Source organism: Eumetopias jubatus, unplaced genomic scaffold, assembly GCF_037043125.1.
Source record: "Eumetopias jubatus isolate StellerSeaLion01/CBP00866 unplaced genomic scaffold, mEumJub1_p1.0 scaffold_3, whole genome shotgun sequence".
NCBI classification, from domain to species: Eukaryota; Metazoa; Chordata; class Mammalia; order Carnivora; family Otariidae; genus Eumetopias; species Eumetopias jubatus.
The window spans coordinates 133,812,991-133,839,410 of record NW_028274809.1 but is presented as its reverse complement, the minus strand read 5'-3'; the positions used below and the strand labels follow the sequence as shown (position 1 = coordinate 133,839,410).

At 44.9% G+C, this 26,420-nt stretch overlaps 1 protein-coding gene across 1 annotated transcript in view; it reads left to right on the top strand.

Moving 5' to 3' along the window:
* The first annotated feature begins 2,775 nt into the window (after positions 1-2,775).
* Positions 2,776-26,420, top strand: part of FAM124A (family with sequence similarity 124 member A) — a 111,410-nt gene continuing 87,765 nt past the window's right edge. The window contains exons 1-2 of the mRNA XM_028107745.1: positions 2,776-2,840; positions 11,707-11,738. Coding sequence (XP_027963546.1) covers positions 2,776-2,840; positions 11,707-11,738 — 97 coding nt within the window. The remainder of the gene's footprint in view (positions 2,841-11,706; positions 11,739-26,420) is intronic.

Genomic DNA, 26,420 nt, shown 5'->3' with positions numbered 1-26,420 from the left:
TTCCTCGACTGTAAAATGAAAAGATAAACCTACTTCCCCGACCTTTCCTGAGTATTCAGTGAGGTGACAAATATGAATCGTCCCTACCCAGGATTGACAAAGTAGGTCTCTTCATGGCGATAATGACACTGACATGGTTGAATGTTTGTTACACTTTATCAATTTCTTCCATCTGGTTGCAACCACATTATTTGTCCTTCTACTCTCCAAATAGGCTATAGGGGGTCTGTTCATTTCCCGGAGATGTCACATTTATGTAGAAATGCCTCACTATCTTTGCCATTTTGTGTTCTTCCCATCACCCAGCCTTCTTCCACTCTAACGGAATACTTAGTGCCCTATCCTGCCTCATGTTCCTGGTCTCTCCATCTGGAAACCTCTCTTCACTCCTGCCTCCACCCTGGGGCTGCTTCCTCTTCATTCACGAACACATATTTATTGCCCCAGGTGTTGGGGATGTAGCAGTGAACCAAACAGTGCCTGCTGTCATGGAATTGGCATTCTACAGGTAGGCATGGGGAAAGAAAAGCAGGTGATTACTAAATAAATCTCTCATATGCCAGGGGCTGGTAGAGTTATAACAAAGAGTAGAACAGGATAAGGGGATACTGGGATTTAGGTTTAGTGGGGAAGGGTTCTCTGAGGAAAGGACTGTTTGAACATAGTCCTGAAAGACATGTGGCAGGAATCTCACAGAAAGTCTGGGAGAAAGTATTCTAGGAAGAAGGAACAGCAAGTGCAAAGGCCCTGAGGCAGAGCAGGGCTAAAATATCCCTTCCCGAGAGAGCATTCCTTGACACCCCTTTTTAAATTATGTTCTCTTTCTCAGGGCACACCATTCTTTTTGGAGTGTTTAATCTCCATTTATGTTTTATATATTAACATATGTAATTTAATTAATCTCCCCCTCTGGATTATAAGCTCCATGAAGGCAGGCATCATATCTGTTCCCATTGTCCCTTATTTGTGTATCCAGCATTCACCCTCCTGTCTGGTATTTAAATAGTTATTGAATGAATCGATCGATTTTAAATGGTCATTAATGGCAATGTGCAGTAATTTGCCTCATGTGAGAATTTCCTTTTAGAAATTAGTACATAAGGTGGGAGGAGGGGATTCTCCCCTAAAGAACTGACACACTTCTTTCTTTCAGCTAATGAGCAGAAATTGAGTATAATACATCCATTTCTGGTTTGCATGCAAGGATTTTATGCTCAGTAAGGATAATTCAGTTAAGATTTGGGGTCGGCACATTCACTTGTGTTTTTTTCTTAATGATGAGATTGTGCTTGTATTCTTCTTTTATTAATTAAATTTCTCTTTTTGTGTAATTAAGATATGAATAAAAAATGAGTGATAATTAGGTAGGTAAAGAAGGAAGAACAGAAGGGGGGGAGAAGGAGAGAGAAAAGAAAATATTTCCTCTTTAAGATATATCTTGTCACTACTTTGCAAGTTGAAATTGGAAACAAAGCTAGCTCATGCTTTAAATGAGCTATGACAGCTATGACTAGAGCTTGACATTATCAGGACCAATGCTAAGTATTTTTACATTCATGTTCTCATTAAATTCACAACAGGTTATAGAGTAGATATCAATAGCCCCATCTTACAGATAAGTAAATTAAGGAAGTTAATAACTCATAGAAGTTAAATAACTTGTCCTGAAAACAGAAGAAAGTAGAAATGAGTGCCTTCCAATGGCTTGGACAGGGCTGTGGTGCGCCCCTCAACAGTGATCATAACCTCACCCCAAGGCACTGATGGGCGTCCTTTACAGAAATCCCCTTACAGCAACAACCCCTGAATGCAGGTACCTCCAATGGTCTTTATCTTTAAAGGCTTAAAAAAAAAATAGCAAAAGAATGCATGACACTGATTGTAAACTAGCAAGCTGGGTGGTGGGAAGCCTCTCAGACCCGCGCTAAGAAAGGTGATAATGAATTCAGTGTTGCCAATTCTGAGGGAATTATAAGAAAACACCTAGAGGTTCCAATTGGTCCCAGTAGTGAACCAGATCCTTCCTTGCTTTCACAGTGCAGTCGGGTATTTCTCGGTGCTGCTCCCAGTCCTGGGGCTCAGGAACCGCGGGGCAATCCCTGGGACGTAGAATTCCGGGGCTGTGAGCCCAAGGGAGCGGGGCGGCTCCTATGCACACACACACATTCACTCACACATCACTTGTGGTCACAAAGCACAGCCGGGCACACACGCTCAGCACCCGCACAGAAGCGCGCACCTACAAACATCTAAATCACCCATCCACCTACATCAACACAACACAGGCGCACGCGACCAAAAACACCTCGCCCACTCACGCACTCACGCCACACACTGGCGCGCAACACACGAGCTAGCACATGCTCGCGCACAGGCTCACGCCCAGTGCACACACCCTCTTGCGCGCGCCCACGGCCTCGCTCACCGGCACACACGCGCGCGCACGTGCCCTAGCTCACGGGCGCACCCCGCGCGCACACGCACACGCTCACCCAACCGAGCGGCGAGGGGCGGGGCGGGGCGGGAGCGGTAGCCAGTGCCCGGCCGGGCGCGGCCAGGAGAGGGCGCGGCGCGGCGCGGGGGAGCGCGGCCGGCGCCTGAGTTGTTTCCCGGAGGCCCGGCCGCGAGACGCTCCGAGGGAGCCCAGCGGGCTAGGGCTGGGCTGGGCTGGGCTGGGCTGGGCTGGGCTGGGCTGGGCTGGGCGGGGCGGCCCGGAGGGAGCACGCCCCCGGGTGACGCCGGCGCCCGCGAGCAGAGCGCGGCGGGGAGCGCGCCATGGACCCCAAAACGGGCGGTGCCGAGGAGGATGACTGCGTGGACTCGGGCGCCGAGACCGGAGGGTGAGCCGGGCCGGGCCGTGGGCGGGGGGCGCTCTCCGAGTTGCGCTGTGGCTGCGCCCCGGCCGGGACCTTCCTGGACCCCGCGGCGGAGCCGGAGCCGCTGTGGCCGGATGGGGCCGCGGGGGCTCTCCCTCCTGCCGGCAGAGGGGCTGTGGCGGGCTGGAGGGGCAGAGCAGCGTGGTCCATAGCTGCCCCGGGTTGGCGCGGGCCCCATCCCCGGCGGGGCGGGGCGGGGGTGTGTGGAAGGACTCAAGGTTCAGAGTAAACCCCCCACACACCACCCCTTCTTGCCCCCCGTTATCACTGAGATGATGTGGAGTCCCAGGCGAATGCAGTGTCCCCCTGAGATCATCCCTAGAGAGACAAGAGATGCTTTTTGCACTTATTTCAACCTTCCGCGAGGACTTTATTCTTCTAGCCCCGCCACTCCCTGGAGTGCAGGATGCGGGGTTGGGGATGAGAAGAGGATAGGACACCTGGCACCTAAAAGTCTTTCAGAAATCCTAGAAGAGGTTGACATTTTTCGTTTCATGGCCTTATTGTGCTTGCTGAGACCCCCTCCTCAACTCCTGTTTTCCTCGCCGAACTTCTCTGCGCACCTCTCCCAGCCTTGGGTACAGGTGGGTCGAAGTTGGTGCTATGATCCAGTCCTGCTTAAAGAAATGTTCTCATCGCTTCAACGGACTCAAACAATTGGCCCAAACCTTTACCTCTGGAGACTAATTACCCTTCTCCCAACGACACCATTTTCCTGAGTGGGACAAAAGATGGAGTATCTTTTAGGAGATCCACCCAGCTCCTGTCTCTAGAGGATTTGCCTGTGCAGAGTCAGCAAACGTCCAGGATGCGGGTACTGATCCAGGAGGAAAGGGTGTCCTTTCCTCTCTGGAGAGAACCCTGGTGTTGGGCTGGAGCTGCCCAGACTACAGAAAGCCTGATCCTTGGAAAGTTGGGGAGATTTAGACTAATCTCAGGGCTTGGCAGCCTTGTGAGGACAGGAAAGGAGTCCAAGGCCAGAATGGGCACAAGGTGCTATCCCTGAGGAAGGCTCCCTACACAGTCACTCCTGCCCGCCCAGCCCCACTCTTCCTTGCAGCCTCCACCCATTCCTAGCCCAAATCTGGGACTTTACATGTTACAGCATGTACTCTGCAATGGGTTCTCCCTGTTATCCAAACTTGCGAACATTTATGATTCACTGTAGAACCCAATCACACTCTGGAGGGGTAATGTGATTCCAAATAGGGAGCTCCGTTGTTTTTTTCCCCACACTTTGTGTATGTGGCATTTATCAGCTGTAATTGAAGATCCTTGACTTTTTGTCCCCTGCCTCTAGTTCGGCCATGAATAGAAGAAACAAAGCGAAATTAACCAGCTCCTTTTCAGCTGAGTTAAATAAGGCGCCAACTGGTCCATTCATTTTCAATTTACAGAGCTCACCTAAAACAGGTGTTTTTTTTCCCAAGGGGTCTCTCTTGGAGAATTGGAGGGGAAGCCCTCACAAGGAGCGATTGTACCCTGGGATCCCAGCGAAAAGCATGACAGCTGCCAGGGGTGCTGGGAGGGGCTTGCTGAACATACTGACACCAGAACTGCTCTTCACTGCCCCCTGTACTAAAGTGTACAGTTGTGACGGAATAGAATTGTTTAAAGAATTCTTATTGCCTCAGTAGCATCCTTAAGCTAAACATGAAGGTAAAAATGGCATGCACTTAAAGAGTTTCAATGTACAGTTACTAATCTTGTATTTGCCACATATTCCTATATCTCCTGAAGTTTGGTTTGGTTATCAAAAAGCTGTTCATAGTTTCCTTGCTTTTCCAGAACTCGCCCCCAGCTTTCATATAGCTATGTGGGGAGACTTAACACATGTGTGCTATCATTATTATTTTTAAAATACAAATCTGATCAGGTCTCTCCCCCAAACGTTTAGTGGCTCTGTCCTCTCTAACATACAAAGAGCTTAGAGTGGACTACAGGTCCCAGTGTGATAGGGTCCACTTCTGTCTCTCTGGCTTTGTTTCTCGGCACGTCCACCTTTGTACCCTGCATCAAGCCACATCAGCAAGGTGTTTCCGATTCTTTGCCTTTGTCAAGCTGCCCCTTTCGCCAGCTCTGCCCTTCTCCACCTGGCATGCCTGTCCACCGGGTGAAACTCTATCTATTCTTTCAAGACTCGGCTCAGGTGACACATCTGCAACGGCAGGGATCCTCAATTTGAGGTCCAAGAATGGCTTCAAGTCATATGCAAAATGATGTTCTTTGTGAATTTTTGTGAGAAGAGACTTATTTTTCATCAGATTCTTGAAGTAGGCTGTGATTTCCCTCCCAACCAAGTTTGGGCAGGGTAGGAGAAGTTTCATTTTCAACATGTTGTGTCCGACGTATTGGGAGACAGCCAACGAAGGATGATGAGCCAGCGGTTGAGTCTATCTAGAGAGAGGGTCAGAGAGGAGGTCTGCATGATGACACTGCATTTGGGAATGGTCAGGCTAAAAATGGCTGTTGCAGCCCTAGGAGTAGATTAAATCAACAAAAGACAGTAAATAGCAAACACCTAGCATTTTACTCTGTGCCAGGGACTATCCTGAGCCTTTACATATTTCGTTAACTCGTTTGATGTTTCAACAACTGTGAAGCAGGTACTGTTTAAGACCAGCCTTCAGGAATGACAGCACTTCAAGGCCAGGTGAAGGCAGAGGAGCTGATAAAGGGACCTGAGAGAAAGGAGACACGGATACCAAGAGGAAAAATGCGGTGTCCTAGAAGCCAAGGGGAGGAAGGGAAAGGCATCAGCTGTGCCACTGAGAAACTCACTAAGATGAAGGAGTGTGAAGTGCCTTTTTTGCAAATGGAAATAATGAAGGAAAAGGTGGATCCATGGACAGTGGCAGGGTGGAGCCAGAAGCCAGTTCTGCGTAGCTCCAGGAGGGAGTGGGTGGTGTGGGAGAGGAGGTAGCTAGAGCCCTTTGTCTGAGAAAGGGAGGGGTGAGGAGAGGCGGTAGCTGGAGGGGAGAGTGGGGTGCAGGAAGGATTTCCGAAGCATAGGCAATAGTTAGGCTCCCATAAAGAGGTGCTTATAGAAAAGACTCTATAAAAAAAGGGAAAGGATAAAGATAGAGGAGAAAAACTGATGGTCTGTAATGTCTGCTTTCTGAAAAGGTGGAGGCAGATGGACTTTAGACCTCTCAGATGGGCTTTGGATAGAAGGAGAGACATCTCTCTTCTTATAACTTAGCAAGGAAGATGGGTTTCCGTTCTGGTTAAATGCAGCCCCCTCCCCCAGGAAAATGGAGATTTGAAATAGTTGCTTGGACCATGTTGAGTGAGAACCCAACTGAGATTAGTGATTATAAATATATGAAGGTCCAGTCTAGCTTGCTATCTCTTTTCCTGCAGCAGTGCTCTGCCACCTTAGGGGCAGGCAGAGGGAGACAGACGGTGAGTGGTTGAGATCATCAAGGTTTAGGGGAGAGGGACTGTTGCCAGGCAGGTATGAACAAAACACAGGAGCAAGGGATTTGGGGGTATGGGTAGAGCTGACTATGGATCCTTTCTTGGCAAGGTGATCAAAGAGAAGGTTCCAAGAAACTTTTGGATCCCGCTGCCAATGGGCAGATGGTGCTGATTGCTTTGAAAGTGACAGTCAAGAGAGTCAGGCTGCTGGGGTTCAACTCTGTGCCCTGAGTTTTCTCTTCTGTAAAATGGGGTGACAATAATAGTACCCACCTCACAGGGTGGTTGTGAGAACTAAATTAGTCTATACATTAAAGCCTCTAGAACAGTGCCTGGCGTAAGTGAACCCTCAGAAAATTATTTCTCATCATACTATTAATATTGTTATGAAGAACATTCCAAATGATAAACTTAAGAGTTTTATGTAATAAAAATGTGTATTTCCAGGTGCACTCAAGATCCTGTGTTCTTTATACTTATCACAGTAGGTGCTCCGATATTTTTAAAAGCCCTAAGCAGTTTGATCATCGTTGAGAACATCTGCGAGACGATAGGACACGTCTCAATATTATTATTTTACAGAGGAGGAAATGGAGGTTCAAATGGTGCATGACTAGTTTGTGGCCTAAACTGAAGCTCGAGTCTCCGGCATGCTTCCCACCTAGCGAAGTTGCCTCTCAGAGAGCCATTGATCGGCAGTTAATTCCTGATTCCCGCTCAGACATTTTCTTTTGCTTGAAATGCTGTCTTTGCTGTCTGACCCCCTGGTACAGGCCACGCTAAAAGCAAACTAGTATAGTTCTGTGGCAATTGATGTCATTTTGAAGCTACCCTTTTCCAAATGCACTTGAAGGCAAGCTTTGTGCTTCTGTGGATTTTTCATTAGAAAAAACTGGCAAGCCAGCTAGTGACCGTGGTAAACTATCTTAAGAAACAGAATCCCTTAACAGAGGGACAGGCAGTGTTTTTGAAAACTGAAATAAAAGACAAAAAGTAAGACGAATGCTTTTTTTTTAAAGATTTTATTTATTTATGTGACAGAGAGAGAGGGAACACAAGCAGGGGGAGTGGGAGAGGGAGAAGCAGGCTTCCCACGGAGCAGGGAGCCCGATGCGGGGCTTGATCCCAGGACCCTGGGATCATGACCCGAGCCGAAGGCAGATGCTTAACGACTGAGCCACCCAGGCGCCCCAAGACAAATGCTTTTTAATGGGTGTTTCAGTAGTGATGTCTCCCAGATATGGTGTCTGAGCTACTCTTTCAAATGTGACCATATCTAACGCATTATTTTAATTCAGAAATTTGTCTGGCACTAATGAACCTCCACCTCCCTGTCACCTGTCACTGAGCTTCTGAAAACCTAGTCATACCCTACCCTTTGGGTGACCTCCAGTTGATAACTTCACTGTGATTTAGAGATAGCAAACAGTTCACAGGTCTAGAGTTTATAAGCAGGTGAATGGGAAAGAATCGGGGGAATAAATTCAAAGATGGGACAGGTTTACAGAACAGTAAAAGGGGAAATCTTGGCAGAGAAGACAGGATGATCTATTAGGTACTCTATTATCTTTGTGTTCAAGGTGGAGCTAGTTAGCTCTAAATTACCACGGCATTTAATTCAATGGACTGAGTTAACAGATGAGGTCCATGATGCGTTGAGCTGATGTTTTACAGAAACATCAAGATCAATATTACTGAAATGCCAAGATCAATTCTTATGCCAAGATTTTCCCAGAAAAGAGAATTTAAGAAGGTATCGTATATATATATATATATATATATATATATGGGCAAGTAGGCTGCTGACAGTGATAAACTATCTTAAGTGCAGATCCCTTTATACTTAACCCTTATATGTATAATTGTAATTAAAATACAGTCAAGAGACTGTCTAACTTTCTGGTCATTTGCAGAGATACCAAATGTAATATTTGTAAATGTGTCTATATATGTGTCAGGTGTGTGAAAACATATAATCCTTGCATCATTCTGCTTATCTGTATCATGTGCCCATAATTTTTCTTCCTAAAATTCATGGATTCACGTCTCATGCTTCATTCCCTCAGAGCTGAATGTCTTGTTCAGAGCTAGGTGGGTAAATTCTCAGGATGTAAGACCAATAAACAGGATTCACAAGACTGGGACCTTATTGCTGTTCCCTCCTATCCTAAAAAAGCTGGGGATAGCATACCCCTCCAGAGAACTATAGTCAATATCTAAAATCGTTTGAACCTGTTTAAGCACAAAATTATTTTAAGCTTTACAGTTTGTCTTTCACCAGTAATATTTCCAGTAAATAATCTTTTGGAGTTATTTGGAATGTACTTTATGGGCTATAAAAGTGTTTGTACCTTGACTCAGTTCCTGTTTCCCCTCATGATCATTTTTCTAAGGAAAAGAAAGTAAATATCAAACTATATATATAAGTATCTCATCGTCGTGTGCTTTGCAAAAGTGAACAATCAGAAACAATCATAGAGCAAACAAAAGGCAAATGGTTGAATAAATTATGGTACGTCACTTTATCTAAAATTATCATTACAGGAACTATGTAGCAGCATGTTGTGGTGGTGTGTAGTGAAAAGAGCAGTTTAAAATTGTATCTCCCATCATTATGGCAACTGTGTACAAATTACATTAACAGGATCAGAGGCTGAAAAGCAATGTGAGGTTTTAGGGGACTTTTCCTGTTTGATTTCCATTTTGATGGTGGACAGGGGTGGAAAGTTGGGGTGATGGATGAGACTGCAAAGCTGGGCAGAGACCATCATTCATGAAAAGAGGGGTTTATGTCATGCTTGAACTTCATCCAGAGAGTGACATGACCTGATTTGTGCTTTGCAAAGATTGGCTGCTGTTTGGGGAAGGAACTGGAGCGGAGCAAGAGTGACAGTTAGGAGACTGACCAGTTGGCAGGCTTGACCCAGGCAGTGCCTTTAGTCACAAGAAATACATGCGGAGAGAAGCATGGCAGGGACATTCGCTTTGCTAGCACCTGTCCTAAAATACTACCATTATACCTTAAGATTCTCAAAATAGGTTTCACATGTAAATTTCATTCTACATTCATCTCCATCTGTATGCGGATCTTTAAAATATACGCATTTGTGAAACCCATCTGCCTCAGGAATATTTGGAAAATCCTAGCTGAAAATACTGACAAATTTCTAATAATAAAATGAATAGGGGTGCCTGGGTGGCTCAGGTTAAGTGGTTAAGTGGCTGCCTTTGGCTCAGGTCACGATCCCAGAGTCCTGGGATCGAGTCCCACATTGGGCTCTCTGCTCAGCAGGGAGCCTGCATCTCTCTCTGCCTGCTGCTCCTCCTGCTGGTGCTCTTTCTCTCTGCCTCTCTCTCTCATCAAATAAATAAATAAAATATTTTAAAAAAATTAATAGTCCAATCACACATTCCCATTGAACATTTTATTTGAATTGTCATGAAATTTCTTTAAAGCCTGACCATCTTAAGATGATCGTATTGGAATGGGATTGTTTTGTTGTTGTTTCTACCACAGTAGATGCTTGTTGAGCATTTGTTGCATTCACACACAGTTACATTTCTAAGTTTTGTCCTAAAGTTAATTTATGTCCTGCCTGGTTCCAGAAAGAATTGAATGCACCGACGCTGGGGGTGACTGATCCTGACCATCCTCTCTTGCATCTCCCTTAACCAGCATGTCGCCATGCTCTAGCCAGTCCTTCTACCTTCCAGTTCCTGCCTTGCCATCACCCTGCACTCCTTCAGGTCCACTGTTCACTTCCTGGGCTCCTCGCCATTAGTATCACTTTAGTTTCCTAACCAATAACATAAAGTAGTGGATGAGGCGGATGCAGTTTGTAATACATAAAGGGATATGCAAATGTTAATAGTTGCTATTCTTAACAGCCTTAAGATTCAGTGATTCTGTAACTACTAAAGCATTTCATTTGAAAAGAGAAAACTACACGTCATTTTTCTTCCATTTTGTTCCCCTACCAATAAGTGCATCATTTTACGTGAGCTATGTAGGTTATTTTAACTAGTGAGAGGTATGCTTTTTATGATTTTTTTTTTAATTTATTCATTTGACAGAGACAGCAATAGAGGGAACACAAACAGGGGGAGTGGGAGAGGGAGAAGCAGGCCTTCCGCTGAGCAGGGAGCCCGATGTGGGGCTCAATCCCAGGACCCCGGGATCATGACCCGAGCCAAAGGCAGACGCCCAACGACTGAGCCACCCAGGCACCCCTGTGATTTTTTCTTGAAGTTTTGTATGCACTTTTTGGTGTGGTAACAAAGTCAATGGAGGAAATATTGGATGATTTAAGAAAGGCAACATGACCCCTGAAACAAACAATATATTATATGTTAAATAAATAAAAATAGGAAAAACTTTTAGTATCAAAAAAAAAACAGAAAGGGGACATGAGGCTAAGTAAATAAAAGGGGTGTATCTGTGGAAAATTAAACATAATTAACTACTTTATGTGCATACCCATGTCCCCTGACTACCACCTTGAAGAATAAATCCCTACGTGCCTGAGAGATTAATTCCCTACTGAGAATGACTTTGGGACACTGGGGGGAGAAAACCAAGAGCTTCTATACCAAATATGTTGCCAGAGAGGGAAGGCTTCCCAGCCACACAAGTAGAACAGAAACTTAGAAGAGATTAGGCAGGCAGGCCCTTGGCCAGATGCCCATTCTCACAGAGGCTGAGTGCCAGTGGCTGGTTTTTCAGCCTAGAAACTGATGGGTAATTTCACCCTGGCCCTAACCCTGCCTTTTCCTTTTCCCTATCACAGCCCACATCCTGTTACTGTCATGTGCAGCAGGATTTCTTCTCAGCTGGAACTGAAATCAGTCAAACATCATTGTGCCTTTATGTTTCCTGATGGCCAGCCAGACCCTGCATGTGGAAGCAAGCCCTCACAACCCAGGGTCCCCTGATGCCGCCACCAAGGTCCATCACCGCTCTGCTTATGTCAGCAAAGGAACATTTCCCCACGTGCCATGCTAACTTGAAGGGTGCTCATTTGCAGTGATTTTACCATTGGGGCGTCATGAACCCCTTTGAGAATCTGTTGAAAACTTCGAGCCTTCTCCCCAGAAGAATAAGCTTCCATTTGAGAATTTGCCAATGGATTTAGATAGTTCGGGACTCAGCTGGTTTCCCTTCTTGGAGATTCACAGAGTCCATCTGAAGGACCCCTCATTTCTAAAGTGCTTTGAATGTGTTGCCTTCAAATTCAGACATAACTTTTTTTTGCACGAAAGCCCTCAGCAATATGGTTTTTAATTTGCAGCATATCCTTACCATGTAAATGCTACTTACCACTGACTGTTTTTAAAATTCTAGCTTGAAGAACTCATTTGGGTACAGAAAAATAGTGTCTAATCCTACTAATACTAAGGTTTTGTGTTTCAGGTCTGACTACAGCCACATGTCCTCCACCAGCAGTAAGTATGGTTTAGATGTCCTTCAGCACTGGCTTCTCAGTCCCATCTATCTGTGTAACCCATGCTTTCATGGAAGAATCACCCAAGGGATACTTGCCAAAGTGTGTGATACAGGATCCTCTGACTCTAGAAGTTGGGGCTCTTCCTGGAGAATTTAACTGCCCCTTGATTTCAGAACTAGCTATGCAGCTACTTTCCCTATGGAAATTGAGCCTAGAGCAACCAGCCGGGGCTTTGTTAGGATAGATGCTTCTAAAACAGCTTCTCCAAATAATCGAATAATCAGAAGTAACTCATTCATTCAGCAAATGTTTATCAAATACCTGCTCTCGCAGGCTAATAGTCCAGAGCACATGCATTAGACCCCTGGGTGGCCCCAGTTCATCTCTTGGGCCAGTGTCCTCCCTTGTATTTCTGCATCTGCAGGCAGATATCATAGGTGATTATCAGATATGATTTAAAAAAGGTGATTGGGAATATGTTTATAAACATACTATAAGCATAGAAAAAGATGTCTGTATTAAATACTAATAGATAGGTAAATCTATTCATGGGAAATTAGGCCTTATATCTAGGAACAATTTGCAGTGATTAAGATCACTACGTAAATGACCAGAGCCATTCAGATTAATTAAACACCTATTTTAAAATAACAAAAAATTTCTTATAATAAAAGCCCTGATTATTTGAATCAGTAAATACTGATTTTTTTTTTTTCTATCTTCCCTGTTAAACTCTCAATTCTAAATAGTACCCAAATGGAAAGACACTTAATTGGATTATTCTATTTATTGATGTTCTGGTTTAGTTTTCCTTTGCAATAAGAGACTGTGCAGAAAGCTATATTTCTGGAATTGTAATTTAGTGTCAAGTTATATTTAGTTATTAGTATAACTGCAACGAATAATCTCCGATCATTTCAGCCAACTGGAGACCCAACATTGCCCCTTAGTTATTAAGAATCATTAGTAAAAATGAGAATAATGCTCCAGTGATTTGCATTCCCTCCCTGAAGCTTCTGCATTCCTAAAAATCAGGGAAAGCTCTCTTGAACTCTCTCTCTCTATGCTGCCATAGACTCAGTTTTGCCCAGAAGCTACATTTCTTTAAGAATGATTTTTATGAAATACTTGCCCAAAGCCTTTGCTCAATTTGTAGCTCTCAAATCAGTCCTCTGGGTCACAACAAAGCACCTCTTGTCAATGAAACTGGTAATTTTGTTTGGGAGGCTTTCCTCTCTATTATTTTAATTGCGATCTCAGAGTTGGAATTTCTCTTAGTGCAACTGGGATCAATAGCCTTTTATTGCTCTTCCTTTTCTCTTTAAATATTTGGTGATTCCTGCATGAGTCTTCAGTGTTGGGACCTCTTGCTGAGGATGTATATGTGTTTCATATTCGAGTTAGGAAATGTATTTGGCTATAAATAATAGAGGAAAAAATAATGACATAAGTCGGCATTTGTTTTCCTCTAAAAAAAAAAAAAAAAAGCCCAGAGAAGGCCATGCAGGTCTGATGTGGAAGCTCCTTTCATCGTTCTACTTGGATTTTGGCTTCTGTCCTTAGAGTTGCCTCAGAGTTACAAAATGGGTGCCTCGGCCACAGGCATCACATCCTTGTTCTGGGCAGGAACAAGGGGTGAGTGGGTACTGCTAGGCCTCTGGCTGTCTTTGTGTAGTGTTTGCCTGGCCTGCCTCTCCTCCCAACCAGGAGCATAAACCCTGACCACACCCAGATGCAAGAGAAGGCCCGTTTAGCAGTCAGTAAAGGTAACAGTGGACCCTTTCTGAAAAAAAAAAAAAAATTAAGTCTGAAGTCTGAAATCTATCCTTTAAAACGTAGGTTTGACAGCGCTACAATCATAAAAAGTATTTTCCAAGTAGATTTTAAGAACAGCTTTTCCCCCCAAATTAGACAGTCACACTCAGAGGACTGAGTAGAGAGAAGGTTGAGAAGCTTACTCTCCATCCTGAGTGATGGAGTTCCAGGGTCACTCTCCTTGTCACAGCCCAGCTGTGCCAGCACCCTCGATGTGACCAGCAGGACCCACACAACTGACTTGTTGGTATTCCCCTTGTGGGTCCTGAGAGCAGCTCCTGCATCTCTTTGTCATCCCCCTGCCCTTGGGCAGCCTCTCTGAATGGCTTGTTTCTGAGCACTTCCTGGTGGGGATCTGAGCACTGGTTCTAACCACTCGCTGTTAGGAAATGGATTTTTCTGTCTACCAGTGATTCCTATTCAGCATTCCCATGATGCTCTTTTACCTGTTTGTGCCTGAGTCCACGGGCGGGGGGGCGGGGGGGGGGGCGGCGTGAGCGCTTCCTTGGGTTGAGCTAGGGTTGGAGTCTGTCCAGAGCTGGAGTTCGTCACTCTGCTAGAGCTGACAGGAAAGCTTTCTCCCCAAGCAAGAGTGGCTATTCAGGTATCTTTTCCCTCAGAACGCAGGGGCTGCTTCCTCAGGCTGCCTGCCCCTGACGGAAGAAGAAGGAAGGTCCTCACCAAGAGAAAGTACAAGAGCAGCGGTGTGAGAGTGAGGTCTCCTAGGTCATAGTTCTGGTATGGAGTCCCGGCGGGCATGGGAGCCGTTGGGCCTTCTGTTTTTCCTCGACCTCCTGGGTCCCAGAATCACCTTCCCATTGATTGTGACTGATGTCACTTTCAACTCTGGTGGAAGTGGCTGATGGGGCTTCTTTAATGGATGGTTGTGTTCTATAAATTGGGTAAATTTTTTTTTTCTACTTACCATCGGTTCGTTTGCCTTTTTGAGACTGACAGGGCTGAAAAGCTTTTCCCTTATGTTTTCTGCAAAGCTAAATACACTGTTAATCCTCAGATCTCAATAAATCATAATACTTCCTAAGAAAGATGAATTTAATTTATACTCTCGGAATCTTAGGTGGTTTTTCCAGAAACCTGGGTAGAAGATCATCAAGGCACTATGTATAATTTACATTCTTAAGTGATTTAAATAAAAAAGGGAAATTTTATAAATAGGATAAAAGAAAAACAATAATTATGCCAGGGGAAGAAAATCAACTGTGCCACATAATGATAATGAAATTCCCCTCATGTATGATTGAATATTTTCATTCAAATAAAGATTATAATCATACTTGGAGAATTTCTCTTAGAAGATGCTGGGAGCTGAAGAATGATATTTTTAGGACAGTGTCACATTTCTTGAGAATCTTTAGCCCCAGGATAATGCTAGTAGAAAGGGGTCAAAGAGTTCACTAGTTCTCTTTATCGGATACTGTTCCTCTATTAGCCCTCCTAATTTGTGCCTTAAAACTGCACCTTTTTGAAACTCAGGTATAGTCATTAACTCTTTACCTGGCCCTTACAGATGGCCCGTGACAGTGGGAACGCCTCACAGTTTTGTGCCCCTTCGTACTTTTCAAAAACGCAAATGATGAAAGATGAGTCGAAGTGATACAGGGGCCCTTGGCCATGCCCTGAGGAATTCCCCGTATCTGAAATTACGGAGAAATGGCCATGAACGGTGTGTTCTGCTGATTCAAGCCCAGGACCATGTACCAAGCTGTGCAAAACAGGGACACCTCCTAGGTGGGCGGTAGTCATGGGATCAGTTCTTCCACCCACCCAGGCCTCAGATTCCTGCCCTCCTCTTGTTTCCCTGGCTTGCTTTTCCTAGCTTCCTGCTCTGTCCTTCCAGGGACTCAGGTAGCTTCCCCCTGCCTGCATTCTCCTTGCTGGCCACGAGCTCCCCCAGGCTGTAGGGCCAGTGGAGTTCTGTCCCCTCAGCTGTTCTGGGGCCACCATGTCTGTGACCTGCCCTTGAGGGCAGCCCCAAACAGGCCCAGCTGATGCTGTGGGCCCCTGGACACGCTCTCCTCTTAAGGAAGAAGGGTCTAGCAGATTGCAGGTGTTTTTTAAATAGGAAAGTCAAGTGTCTTAGTTAATTGCAAGGCCTTGTGGCTGGTCTCAAGCCACCCCAGGGGCTTGTGGGTCCTGCCTCACTGCTGTGTGGGAGGACCTCTCATCCCTCCCCAAGGCTGCCTTGTCTCATGGGTGCATCTTTCCACATAAATACCATCGCCTCCCCTTCATTTCTCCACAGTCTCATCATTTCCTTGAAGTTTTAGGATATCGAAGCATCGTATGTTTTTAATTTTGTCTTTGGCCGCATCTGTGCCTCCCCTCAGTGTCGAGGGAAAGGTAAGCTCCTTGTGATTTAATTAATAAACAAAGGCAAGGAGCTCTGGAAGCAACCTGTTGAAAAGACATGACTGCATTCTGTGGAACTCGTTGCTGATGGGGAATGTTAAAATAAAAAAAACCCATGTCTCTGTATCCAAGAGCTAAATTCAGACAGGATAAGGAAATATTCATTATTTTCTTTCTGTTTTCTTGAGAGGAGATAACTTATTGACAGATTGACGTTTTAAGGCCGGTTGTCCAAAGAAGGAAGGTCAACATCTTGGAAGAGGTGATAGTAGCCAATTGAACTTTGATCCGTTTGTAAATTTCATAGTTTTATTTTTTTTTCTTCTGTGTACAATACTTTCCCCATTATGACTTTTGGAGTAAATGTTCTTTTAGGGTCTTATTTCATAAGATCTAGGCAAAACCAAGATCTATTCATTAACCCTTATGAAGAACAATTTTAGCCATTGCATGTGTATAATTCTGTGACCAGTATGTAGTTGGCCATGGACACAAGTTTGCAAAAAAACCCAAAACACCCACCTATCAGTCCCCAGCCTCACACTCCTCTTGCAGTTAAAACATCACAAGAAAAGTCACCAGTTTTCTCTAACTTAGAATACAGCCTTTTAGGCAAAGTTAGTTATGGATGGTAATATGGTCTGTGAGGTGGATCAGACAAATCTTAAGTAACTCATTTTAGGCCTGTCACTACTGACACCCATTTCCTACTTCCTCTGTTTCCAGAGGGCTCATTAGTGATACTAAGGATGTTTGATATACTTTCATAAACCCAACAGTTGACATAAAACAAATCAAAGCATAGGGGAAACACTAATTTCCAAGTGGAGGAAAATCAGGGTTTTTTATATTGTTATGTTAATCACCATACATTACATCATTAGTTCTTGACGTAGTGTTCCATGATTCATTGTTTGTGCATAACACCCAGTGCTCCACACAGAATGTGCCCTCTTTAATACCCATCACCAGGCTAACCCATCCCCCCTCCCTCCTCCCCTCTAGAACCCTCAAGTTTGTTTTTCAGAGTCCATCGTCTCTCACGGTTCGTCTCCCCCTCCGACTTACTCCCCTTCATCCTTCCCCTCCTGCTATCTTCTTCTTTTTCTTTTTTCTTAACATACGTTGCATTATTTGTTTCAGAAGTACAGATCTGTGATTCAACAGTCTTGCACAATTCACAGCGCTCACCATGGCACATACCCTACCCAATGTCTATCACCCATCCACCCCATCCCTCCCACCCCCCACCACTCCAGCAACCCTCAGTTTGTTTCCTGAGATTAAGAATTCCTCATATCAGTGAGGTCATATGATACATGTCTTTCTCTGGGAAAATCAGGGTTTTGAATCTCTACTTGGTCACTTCATTGAGCCAGGAACACTTAATTTCGCAGCATCCAGCAAATGAACCCCAAAGAAGAACGATTCCCATTTTAGTATGTTTAAGAGCACAATGGTCATGTTCATGTGCAGAACTGCTCTCAAAGGAAATTCAGGGTGACCTACAGCACAGAATGAATCTGCAGCCCTAGGCAGGCTCTTCATGAGTGGCCTTGTGTTGGACCATGGTGTCCCTGATAACACAGCCCTCCTCCATATGTGGCCATGGCTGCAGAGACCAACCAGAAATCATTAAGATGTTTTGCATGTGGGCAGATCAGTCTGATTTCCTTGTCCATTGTGTCCTGTGGCTCTGCCTTCCACAGACACTGTAGGATTAAAGCTTTCACTCGGAAGTCCCTATCATAGTCCCTGGCAATAGGCATCTGGTATACCTACTCACTGGTACAGCTGCTGCTCGATCGCTATGTGGGAAAGAACCCTCAAGGTTTCTTCCCTCCTCCAAAGAATGCATTGGCCTCACTCCAGCTTGCCCTGACTGTTGGAGAGAGGGTCTTGGTGGTGGAGGCTCTTCCCATGCCCCCAAGCATTGAGGCTTTCTGTGGCAAGCATGGCTTCAGGTTTGAGACACTCATTATGTTCCTGGACTTTCTTCTTAGAGCTGGAGCCACTTAGCATGTAGCTTGTAGGTAACTCTAATAAAAAGGCCACAGTTGTGGGTGTGTCATTTTTTGGCAAGTCTGGGTCTTGAAGCCACTCGGGTAGAGGCTTAGCCACAGCCTGAGAGCCACAGAATGCTAACTGGGGCGGCTTGGGGTCCACTTACTCTGCATTTTGTCAGCTGCCCAGGGAAGGTATTCTGGGCCTGGCAGAGCACGTAAGTCACCATACTGGAAAACTTGCTGCTCAAAGTATGGTCCACAGACCACTGTATCAGCATCACCCTGGCTGGAGCTTGTTAGAAATGTAGAATTCCAGGCCCCACTCCCAACCTCCTGAATCATGTGAGTTGTTTGTACTGAAATTTTGAGGAGCACTAATCTAGCTCATCTCCCCAATCAGCAAGATTCCTCTTAAATCCCTGATAGATATGGTCTATCAAAATTTCTTTTAGATTCTAATTTTAAAGGGCATAATCTGTAGGCCCTAAGATTTGCATAATGTCTAGATGAGAAAAAATTTCACTTGACAAATATTTAAATTATGAATTATTGATCATTTAAAAGAAGAAAATTGTGTTCCTCTACTGAGTGGCTTATTTGAAAGAAAACATAGAATTTGTCTTTTATCAGGCAAGCTAGAGGTGTGGGTTTGGGATTTTTTTTTTTTTTTTGAGAAGCAGGCAGCAGCCTTATCTGTAAGATCACAGAGTAGTAAATGAAGCCTGAGATGAATGAGCTGAAAGCTAGTGTCTTTAGACAGTTATTTGACAGTGTGGGTTCTGTATGGCCAAAATCTTCTGCACAGGAACCTGAAAGACTGAGCAATATTGGTATTTGGCAGTTAATAAGAAAAAAGCAATAACCAAAGATACACACAGGAAATCAAAGGGTGAAGACAATATACCATAGAGACAACTCCTTTGATGCTGTTACACTGGCATCCATTCCCCCAAAAATATGGTGTAGTCCTACTGGCTCCAAAGATAAGTTTTAATTGTGTGATTTCAACTACATAGAGATTGTCGGTTTCTGTCCAGGATATGAAAGAAAAATGAAGGAAGACTTCTCACAACCACATTTTCCCTGAGAAGCTGATGTGACACTTCAGGGACAGCTGGTCTACCAGGGTCACTGGGACACTCCCCTCTCCCCCACCAGCCACCACCAAGGGAGAGAACACAAGTGAATAGCTTCCATCCCACATTCCTAACATGCTTGGTGCTTTTCCCAATTTTAAAATAATTATTATTACTCAAATAATATATAGTCATTGTCAAAAAATCAGAAAATACAAATTAGCAAAAAGACGAAAACTCAGATTCCTGCCATCTAGAAACAAGCAATAATCATAATTTGGTGTCTGCTTTTATCGATTTTTTTCTGAGCACCTGTATTACTATAGATATATATTATTAGCAAAAATAGTATTGTATAGTTTTATAGTCCCATTTTCTAATTAAGCATATATGAACTTCTTTGATATCAGTAAACTTCTACAATAGTTTGAATATATGGTATTCCATTATGTTTCTGTATATTCACCAGTGCCCTGGTTGGTACTATAGGTTATATTTACTTTTTTGTTAATATAAACAGCATTGCCAGGATTATTTGTATACAAGTCCTTGTGTGTATATTCTTCATTATTTCCTTAGGATAAATTCCTTCAAGTGGAATTGCTGAGGTAAAACGGGTTGTTTACTTTTTCAAGCTTCTGATGCTTCCTGCCAGGTCATTCTCTAAAGGTACCATTTCACTCTCCCAGTGGCATGGATGAGAGCACCAGGGTCTCATAAAAATGGTGATTTTTGTGAATGAAAAACAATACAGATGGATACACACACACACACACACACACACACACACACACACACACACACACACAGTAACAATGGGCAAAAGTGCTCTGAAGAGTAGGTGATAGACAGGGAGACTCCTGGGTCTTGGAGACCCACAACTTGAAGTCTTGTCTGTATTTCTCATGAAAAGTATGGTACCATTTACTGTGACATTAGGCAGTGGTACCAGCCAGCAAAAGCCATCAGTACTCTGCACAGGCTTTATGGAACGTATTTCCCACTCCGGTGGACAATCTCCATCTTTATTCAACATCGGTACTGTTGGCATTAACTTCTGATGATGTTACAAGTTGGACGTATTTGGGGAATATTGTGCAAAAAGCCGGGTCGGACCCACTAAAGTTTACCATATTCAGACTGGACACTGATTAAGAAAGCAGAGGATCCCACCGGTCCTCCTTCCTTCTTCCCTTCTTTGTAAACCTTCTCTCCTTCCTCCATGTTGATCAGACTTCTCTTTTGTACAACATACTGGTTATGGAAGGGAAGGAATATTCCATCTGCTCTCACTCCCCCTTGCGATTTTATGTCACCTGGCATCTTCTGACATTGTTGTTAGTACAAAAGGGTAGTGCCACTGAGCTGTGCAGAAGACTCTTCTGTCCTTGTGAGAAGTCTTCCCTGTGTCCGTTACAGGGAGAGCTGGGCTTCCTCTGTGACTCATTTTTACTGTTTCACAGCCTCAGGCTGGAGCACAGTGAGGCTAAAATGTGTGTGTGTCACAGACAACCTGGACTCAGAAGCTGGACGCGTCTTTCTATGAACTGGCATGCTTATGGAGTCGCATTCTAACACTTTCTACTATCTGTGGAGAACTCTGTATGAACCTCCTATTAGGGAAGGAATTTTCACAATCACATGCTCAAGTGTAACAGTAGAATTGCTGTGTTTATAATCAAGTTGAACGTCACTCCTGAGCTGCCCTCATGCCTAGCAAGTGAAGGCACAGGTGTGTTCTGCTCTGGGACCCCCGTCCCTGTGGTGCTGAGCCCAGAAGTGTTGGAACATGATCCTTTCTTGGAAACCTTCTGGCATTCAGACTTTGGTCAGGTCCCTTCCACTCTTCTTCCTTCCACCAGAAGCCCCAACTTGGCATCATCTGAGCTGGAAAGACCACCGTAGCATTACACGTTCTTCTGTGCTATGATTCATGGGGCAAGCCCTCTGCTTTAAGTTTTTAGCTTTTCTTAGCTCAGAAAGCCTTTTCTGTCTCCAAAACCCCAGCCCTTGCAATAGAGAGCCTTGCCCTTCAAGACTCTTCTCTCTGCTGTGATCTGAAAAATATATATGAATTCAGAAACTTGATTAATCGATCTATCTGCCCACACCCTCCCAGAAGCAATGAACAGCCCAGACTCTGCAGGTGAAGGGCCACAAGCCAGTAAGAAAATTGTGGGAAAGGGGAACTTTGGCTATCCTCTCTGAAATTCGTCTGCTATGTCATTTAGAACATATCTCCCACTTCATGTTTTTCTTATCTCTCTCGTGTGTGAACATCTTGCTCCCTCAGTTAGGTTGTGAGCTCTAGAAGGGACCATGTCCCCTGCTTTGCAGTCCTTGGGGCTATTAGCAAGAGGAGGCACTTCAGAGGTAAGGGAAAGCCCCAAATGGGGAATTTGGGAGATGTTTGTTCTCTTCCAAGATCTGCCATTGAGTTGCAAGTCAACAAGGTCAAGTTGCCAGACCTCATCTGTGACATGAGGAGGCTAGACTAAATGCCTCAGCCATCTCTAATTTTCTAGTCATGGCCAGTAAGCTTGCTCTTCAAAGGGCTGTAAAGTACATAATTTCTAAGGAAACAGATACAAGGACCAGGAACATGTCAGTGTCCTATTCAGATTGGTCAAGCATTTGAATATTTTCTTGAATTTTAAGCCAAAAAGAGTCCCTAGGCTCCATTTCCTACATTGCTAGTTTGATCATGAGCAAAGCCAGCACCAGATCTCAGCACTGGTTTTTCTACTGTGGCAGTCAGGATATATTTTATAAGCACCTATGTAGTGCTTCTTCCTAGAACAGTTGTAATAGCTAATTGTTTGATTTCTCAGCATCCTGCCAAAATAAATCCCTTTGTAAAACAAATCTTAATTACTATAATTGGGAGGATTCCTGCCCCCAGCCCTAGTGGTGGTAGAGGTCTGGGGTCCGTTGATAAACAAATCCTTGGGATAGCTTTTGGTTACCATCCTCCTCTTTGGTCTGTTTTGTTTTGATTGATATATTTTACGTCTCAAAACAAGAGGAATATTCTAATCCTGTTGTTTGCAAGCCCTGCTGCTTCATCTCCAAATCTGCAGAATTTTACTGAAGTCCTGGCATGGCTTTGCTACTGGTGAAAATGACAAGATATATATGAAGTGGTTGAGAACACATGGAAATTACTGAGTAGAGGAAAGGATTCTGTGTGAAATGCTAGCATCTCTTCTGTCACTTTGAGCCCTTTACCTTTATAAAAGTTATTATTCTTACATTATTAAGCTTTGGACTTTGGTGTTCATCAGACCTATGTTACCTTCTCATAAACTTTCAAAATCATTACAATCCTAAGGGCTTAGATAACTATGCTAGATATGTTAAGTGTTGCTAGCTGCTTTTCTACCTTCTAATTACATATCAACCTTCTGGTCCCCTTCCAGAATTTATGTCAAGCTGTGTCGGAGTTCGAGGTGTCTTTGTCATGACTCTCTGGTTCGTGCCTGGCCTTGGCTTCCCCACTCCTCTTCCCATCCGGAGGTTTGCTTCAGAATGGAACTTAGAAAGCCACACAAAATAAAATGGATGTCCCATTTTCAAGTGGGGGAAAAAATGCAGGGTATCTCAAGAATCTGCCTTCCTTTCTCTATTATTTCTTTCTCAATAGTGTCCTGGTTTCGAATGAGCTCAAGAGTGTGAATGAGCTCACACATCCAGATCCCTGACATTGTTTCTGCAACAGATGGTGAGAATGGAGCGAGCAGTCCGATAACTATAGTTAGAGCTGTAAAAGACCTAAGGATCAGAAAGATTCCACACTGTTTTCCTCTGACAAATGAAAATAGAGGTTTTGGCTTAACCGTGTCAGCCTTATAATTCTTCAATTACAAGACAGTGCTGTGGATTCAGGCCAAAGAGAAGAGAAGCTTTTTATCCATATCATGAATGCAGTTTTTTAATCCCCTGCGTTAAAAACTCTGCCTGTCACCATGTTGCCATCAGGGTCTCACTATGCCCACCCTGCATCTACTTTTGACTTGAGCTGGGGCTGGTGCTGGGGCCAGCCTTGCCACTTTCACGGCCCAGAGTTGCAGATCAGATCAAAAGCCTTGTCAAAATCATAAAATTACTAGGAATTGAGAAAGTCTGAGATCTTATCTTAGGTGTGGGCAGGGGCAAAGGGGATTGCTTCAATTTTTTCATTAGTTCAGAGGTTCGAAAAACTAGCTTTAAAAAAAAAAAAGAACTGTGTAAAAAAAAAAAAGAAAGATGAAGGCAGGTTATTCATTACATTCTGGATGAATAGACTCTCCGGAGAAGGAATTTGGAAGCCCCTCTCTGGGAGCATTTTCTTCAGGCATTCCGGGAAGACCAGGCAGTTTAATGGGGGGGAGGTTGGCCCTTTTGTGGCACCTCACAATGCAGTGAGGTTTGTGTTCACCACTCTGGAACCCCTCTGCCTCCTGCTTGTTGGCCTAATTTTTCTTCACAGTGGCAGCCCGCACCTGGCATGTCTTTGTGGCATACCCGGTCCACTACCTCACCTGGGTGTTCTGCCACTCAGTCATGAGGGTCTGCTCGACCAAACCAAGTATCCAAGGCCCTGAATTGTTCAGTGCCATAGAGTGGGGCTTTAGAAATGCAAATGAGTTTATTCAGCCTCATGCATGTGCAGTTAGAGAATTTTGAGCCAAGCTCCAGGGCCAAATTCCCTAAACCAAGCACCTACAGCATCTGGAGGTGCCCTTGGTCTGACTCTCTTAGCCTCCTGGGGGCTTATGGGGCACTGGTGCTGGCCGTTTATTCAGCTGATGGTAAATGGTTATGGCTGCCACCTCGGAAATCTCTTACGATATACCATATTCATTACGGGTTTGTTCAATGAAGTGTCTTGCCCTGAGCTACCTGACTTCATCTTATGCATTTGCTTATCTTGTGACTTCCCCCAACTAGATTATAAGTTCTAGGAAGGCAGAGATTCTTTTATTCCCCACTGTATCCTACAGGGCCCAGGACATAGTGGGTGTTCAGTAAACACTGCTTGATCAAATAAATGATTGCAGTTGAATTGCAAATTGTCCGTGGTACATGGTGGTTAAGATGGCAGAGACATCAACCCTTGCCCAGAACTTCTAGAAAGAGGTCTCTGCACTTGTTGTATCCTAAGAGTTGGCCAGGCATTCCATTTGGAATGAGAGGTCTGGACTTTCAAGCAGACATACCTGCTGCTCAGAAGCAAGTGCTTTGGGGACACGTGCTAGTTTGCCAGTTCTGGGAGGAGGGCCAACCTGGCAGGCACCAGGCAGTGGGAGACCGCATGGGAAGGCTGGTGTGAAGCCCAGGGGTGCGGAGAATGGCGGCGAGGAGTCCCGGCTCAGGCAGTCGAGTGGGAGGTCTGGCATCAGGATGTCTGTCCACAGGCGGAAGCACCTCAGTCCCCACCCACACCTTTACCAGACGACAGCTTAGGATGTCCCTGCAGCTCAGGGGTTGCCAGAAACTGCCCCCGCATAATGGTCATCCACTCACCGTAGACTCTCCTGCCCACATGGCCTGAAGGAGCTAAGCCACAGTTTCAGAGCCCAGGCACACAAACCAAGGATGGCGGGCTAGAGAGCAGAGAAGGCGCACGCGCGGACTGCGGAGACCCCACTCTCCTCTAGCTGGATGGCCCTTGTCGAGTCTGTTAGTGTTTCCCCTGCAACATGGGGCAAAAACACAGTGTTGCTTTAAATTAAATGAGGTAATATCTGTCAAGCCGTTAGGACAGTGTCTGGCAAATAATAAGAATTTAACACATGATTATTATTGTTTAAATTGTTTTCTTTTAAACTTAAGAGACCACAAAAGGGATATACAGGAGATGTGACACACTGGGGAGAAATGTAACAAATACTCAGGTTCACAGTATACCTGTCTCATAGAAGGCCTGACTCATGCAGTTGCTTTACTTTAAGTTTTTGTTTCACATTATCAAAGGAAAAATCTAATTGTCTCTAATCCCATGGGAAAGAATCTTCCTTCTCTGCTCAGGAAGCACAGTAATCTTGAAAGCTTTGTTAATACTTGCAAATTTGTGAACAGCTCCCCTCTTCTAACCAGCCCTGGGGAAGTCTGTTGCCTGGTTCGTTTTTGGTCTGTGTCTTGCCCTAAGTGAACAGGTGCTCTCTGAGGTCCTTCGAGAAGACATGTAATAGATATGATAAAGGCAGAGCATATCCCACAGTCACGGTGTCTCTGCTTCTCCAGGGAAGCGGTAGGCTTTCCATGACAATTAATTATTCACATTTTCTCTCCTTCCCCTCAAATACTTGCTTTCCTATCTGGCTCCAGGAGGCACGTTTTCTTTGGGGTGTATATAACCCTAGCACCTAGTGACGGTTTGGAGCTGCACGCTGGGGCTCTTTGAGCCTGTTTATTTTAGGGCCTCGTGCAGTGGGCACATGCTGGTGATGGCTGGAGCATATTAATGCCACCACTCATTCTCTTTATTCTTCTCAGGGTAGGGTTTTAGCCACTTTGATCGCCCTGGTTCACGCAGTGCAGACGGAGCTCGGGGGTCGGGTCTTCATCTTCCTTCCTTCCTTGCTTGCTCTTGGCTGCATCCCAAGCTGCCCAGGCGAGCTGGTGCTTGGTCAGACGCCTTTCTCCATGCCCCACCCTGCCCCGAGGCTGGGCATCTTGCCTTTCTGCAAAGCTATCAACATTCACTGATCCGCGCAGGCTTCAGCATGGCCTTTGTTACTGCTCTCTGGGAAACCTTTGTGTGGCTGATAGAGGTGTCCTGACACAGAGCACCCCGACAACTCTGTCTTGGAGACTTGGAAGCTACCTCACCCGGGGCCTCTCCACATGCAGGCTTCTCACGCTTGTCTGCGAGCCTGAGAGGGCGGTTCTCATAGAAAGACCTGGGCGTGTGCCTTTGGGGAGGCGGTTTCTGGGTTATGCTTCCTCAGACACCCAGGGCCAGACAAAAGAAATGTAAATGGATGTCCAAGACAGGGAGCTATTGGCTGGCGGCTGAGAAGCCAGCCAGACAGGAGGAGGCAGGAGTGCAGCAGAGAGGGGTGAGGCAGTAGCAATGTGGCCAGAAACGATGGGGAGGGGCAGCTGCTCATTCTGCTATGAAATAAATACAGATGAGAGGGTAAGCACACTTCTCTACAGAACCCTTGTGATTGTGCACACAGACCTCAGATGCCGTGTGACCTTGGCAGATTACCTCGCCTCTCTGTGCCTCGATTTTCTGCTCTCTAAAATGGGAACAATAATAGCAACCCCCCCCCCCGGGTTGTTCTAAGGATTCAATGAGTTCATATATGTAGAACGTGGAGAAAGTGGGGACCACAGTGAACATCATGCATGTGTTAAGCTAACGTCTCTCCATGTACGTGGCCACGCGCACACCCTGAGAACGGGCGCATGGTCTTAACAGGG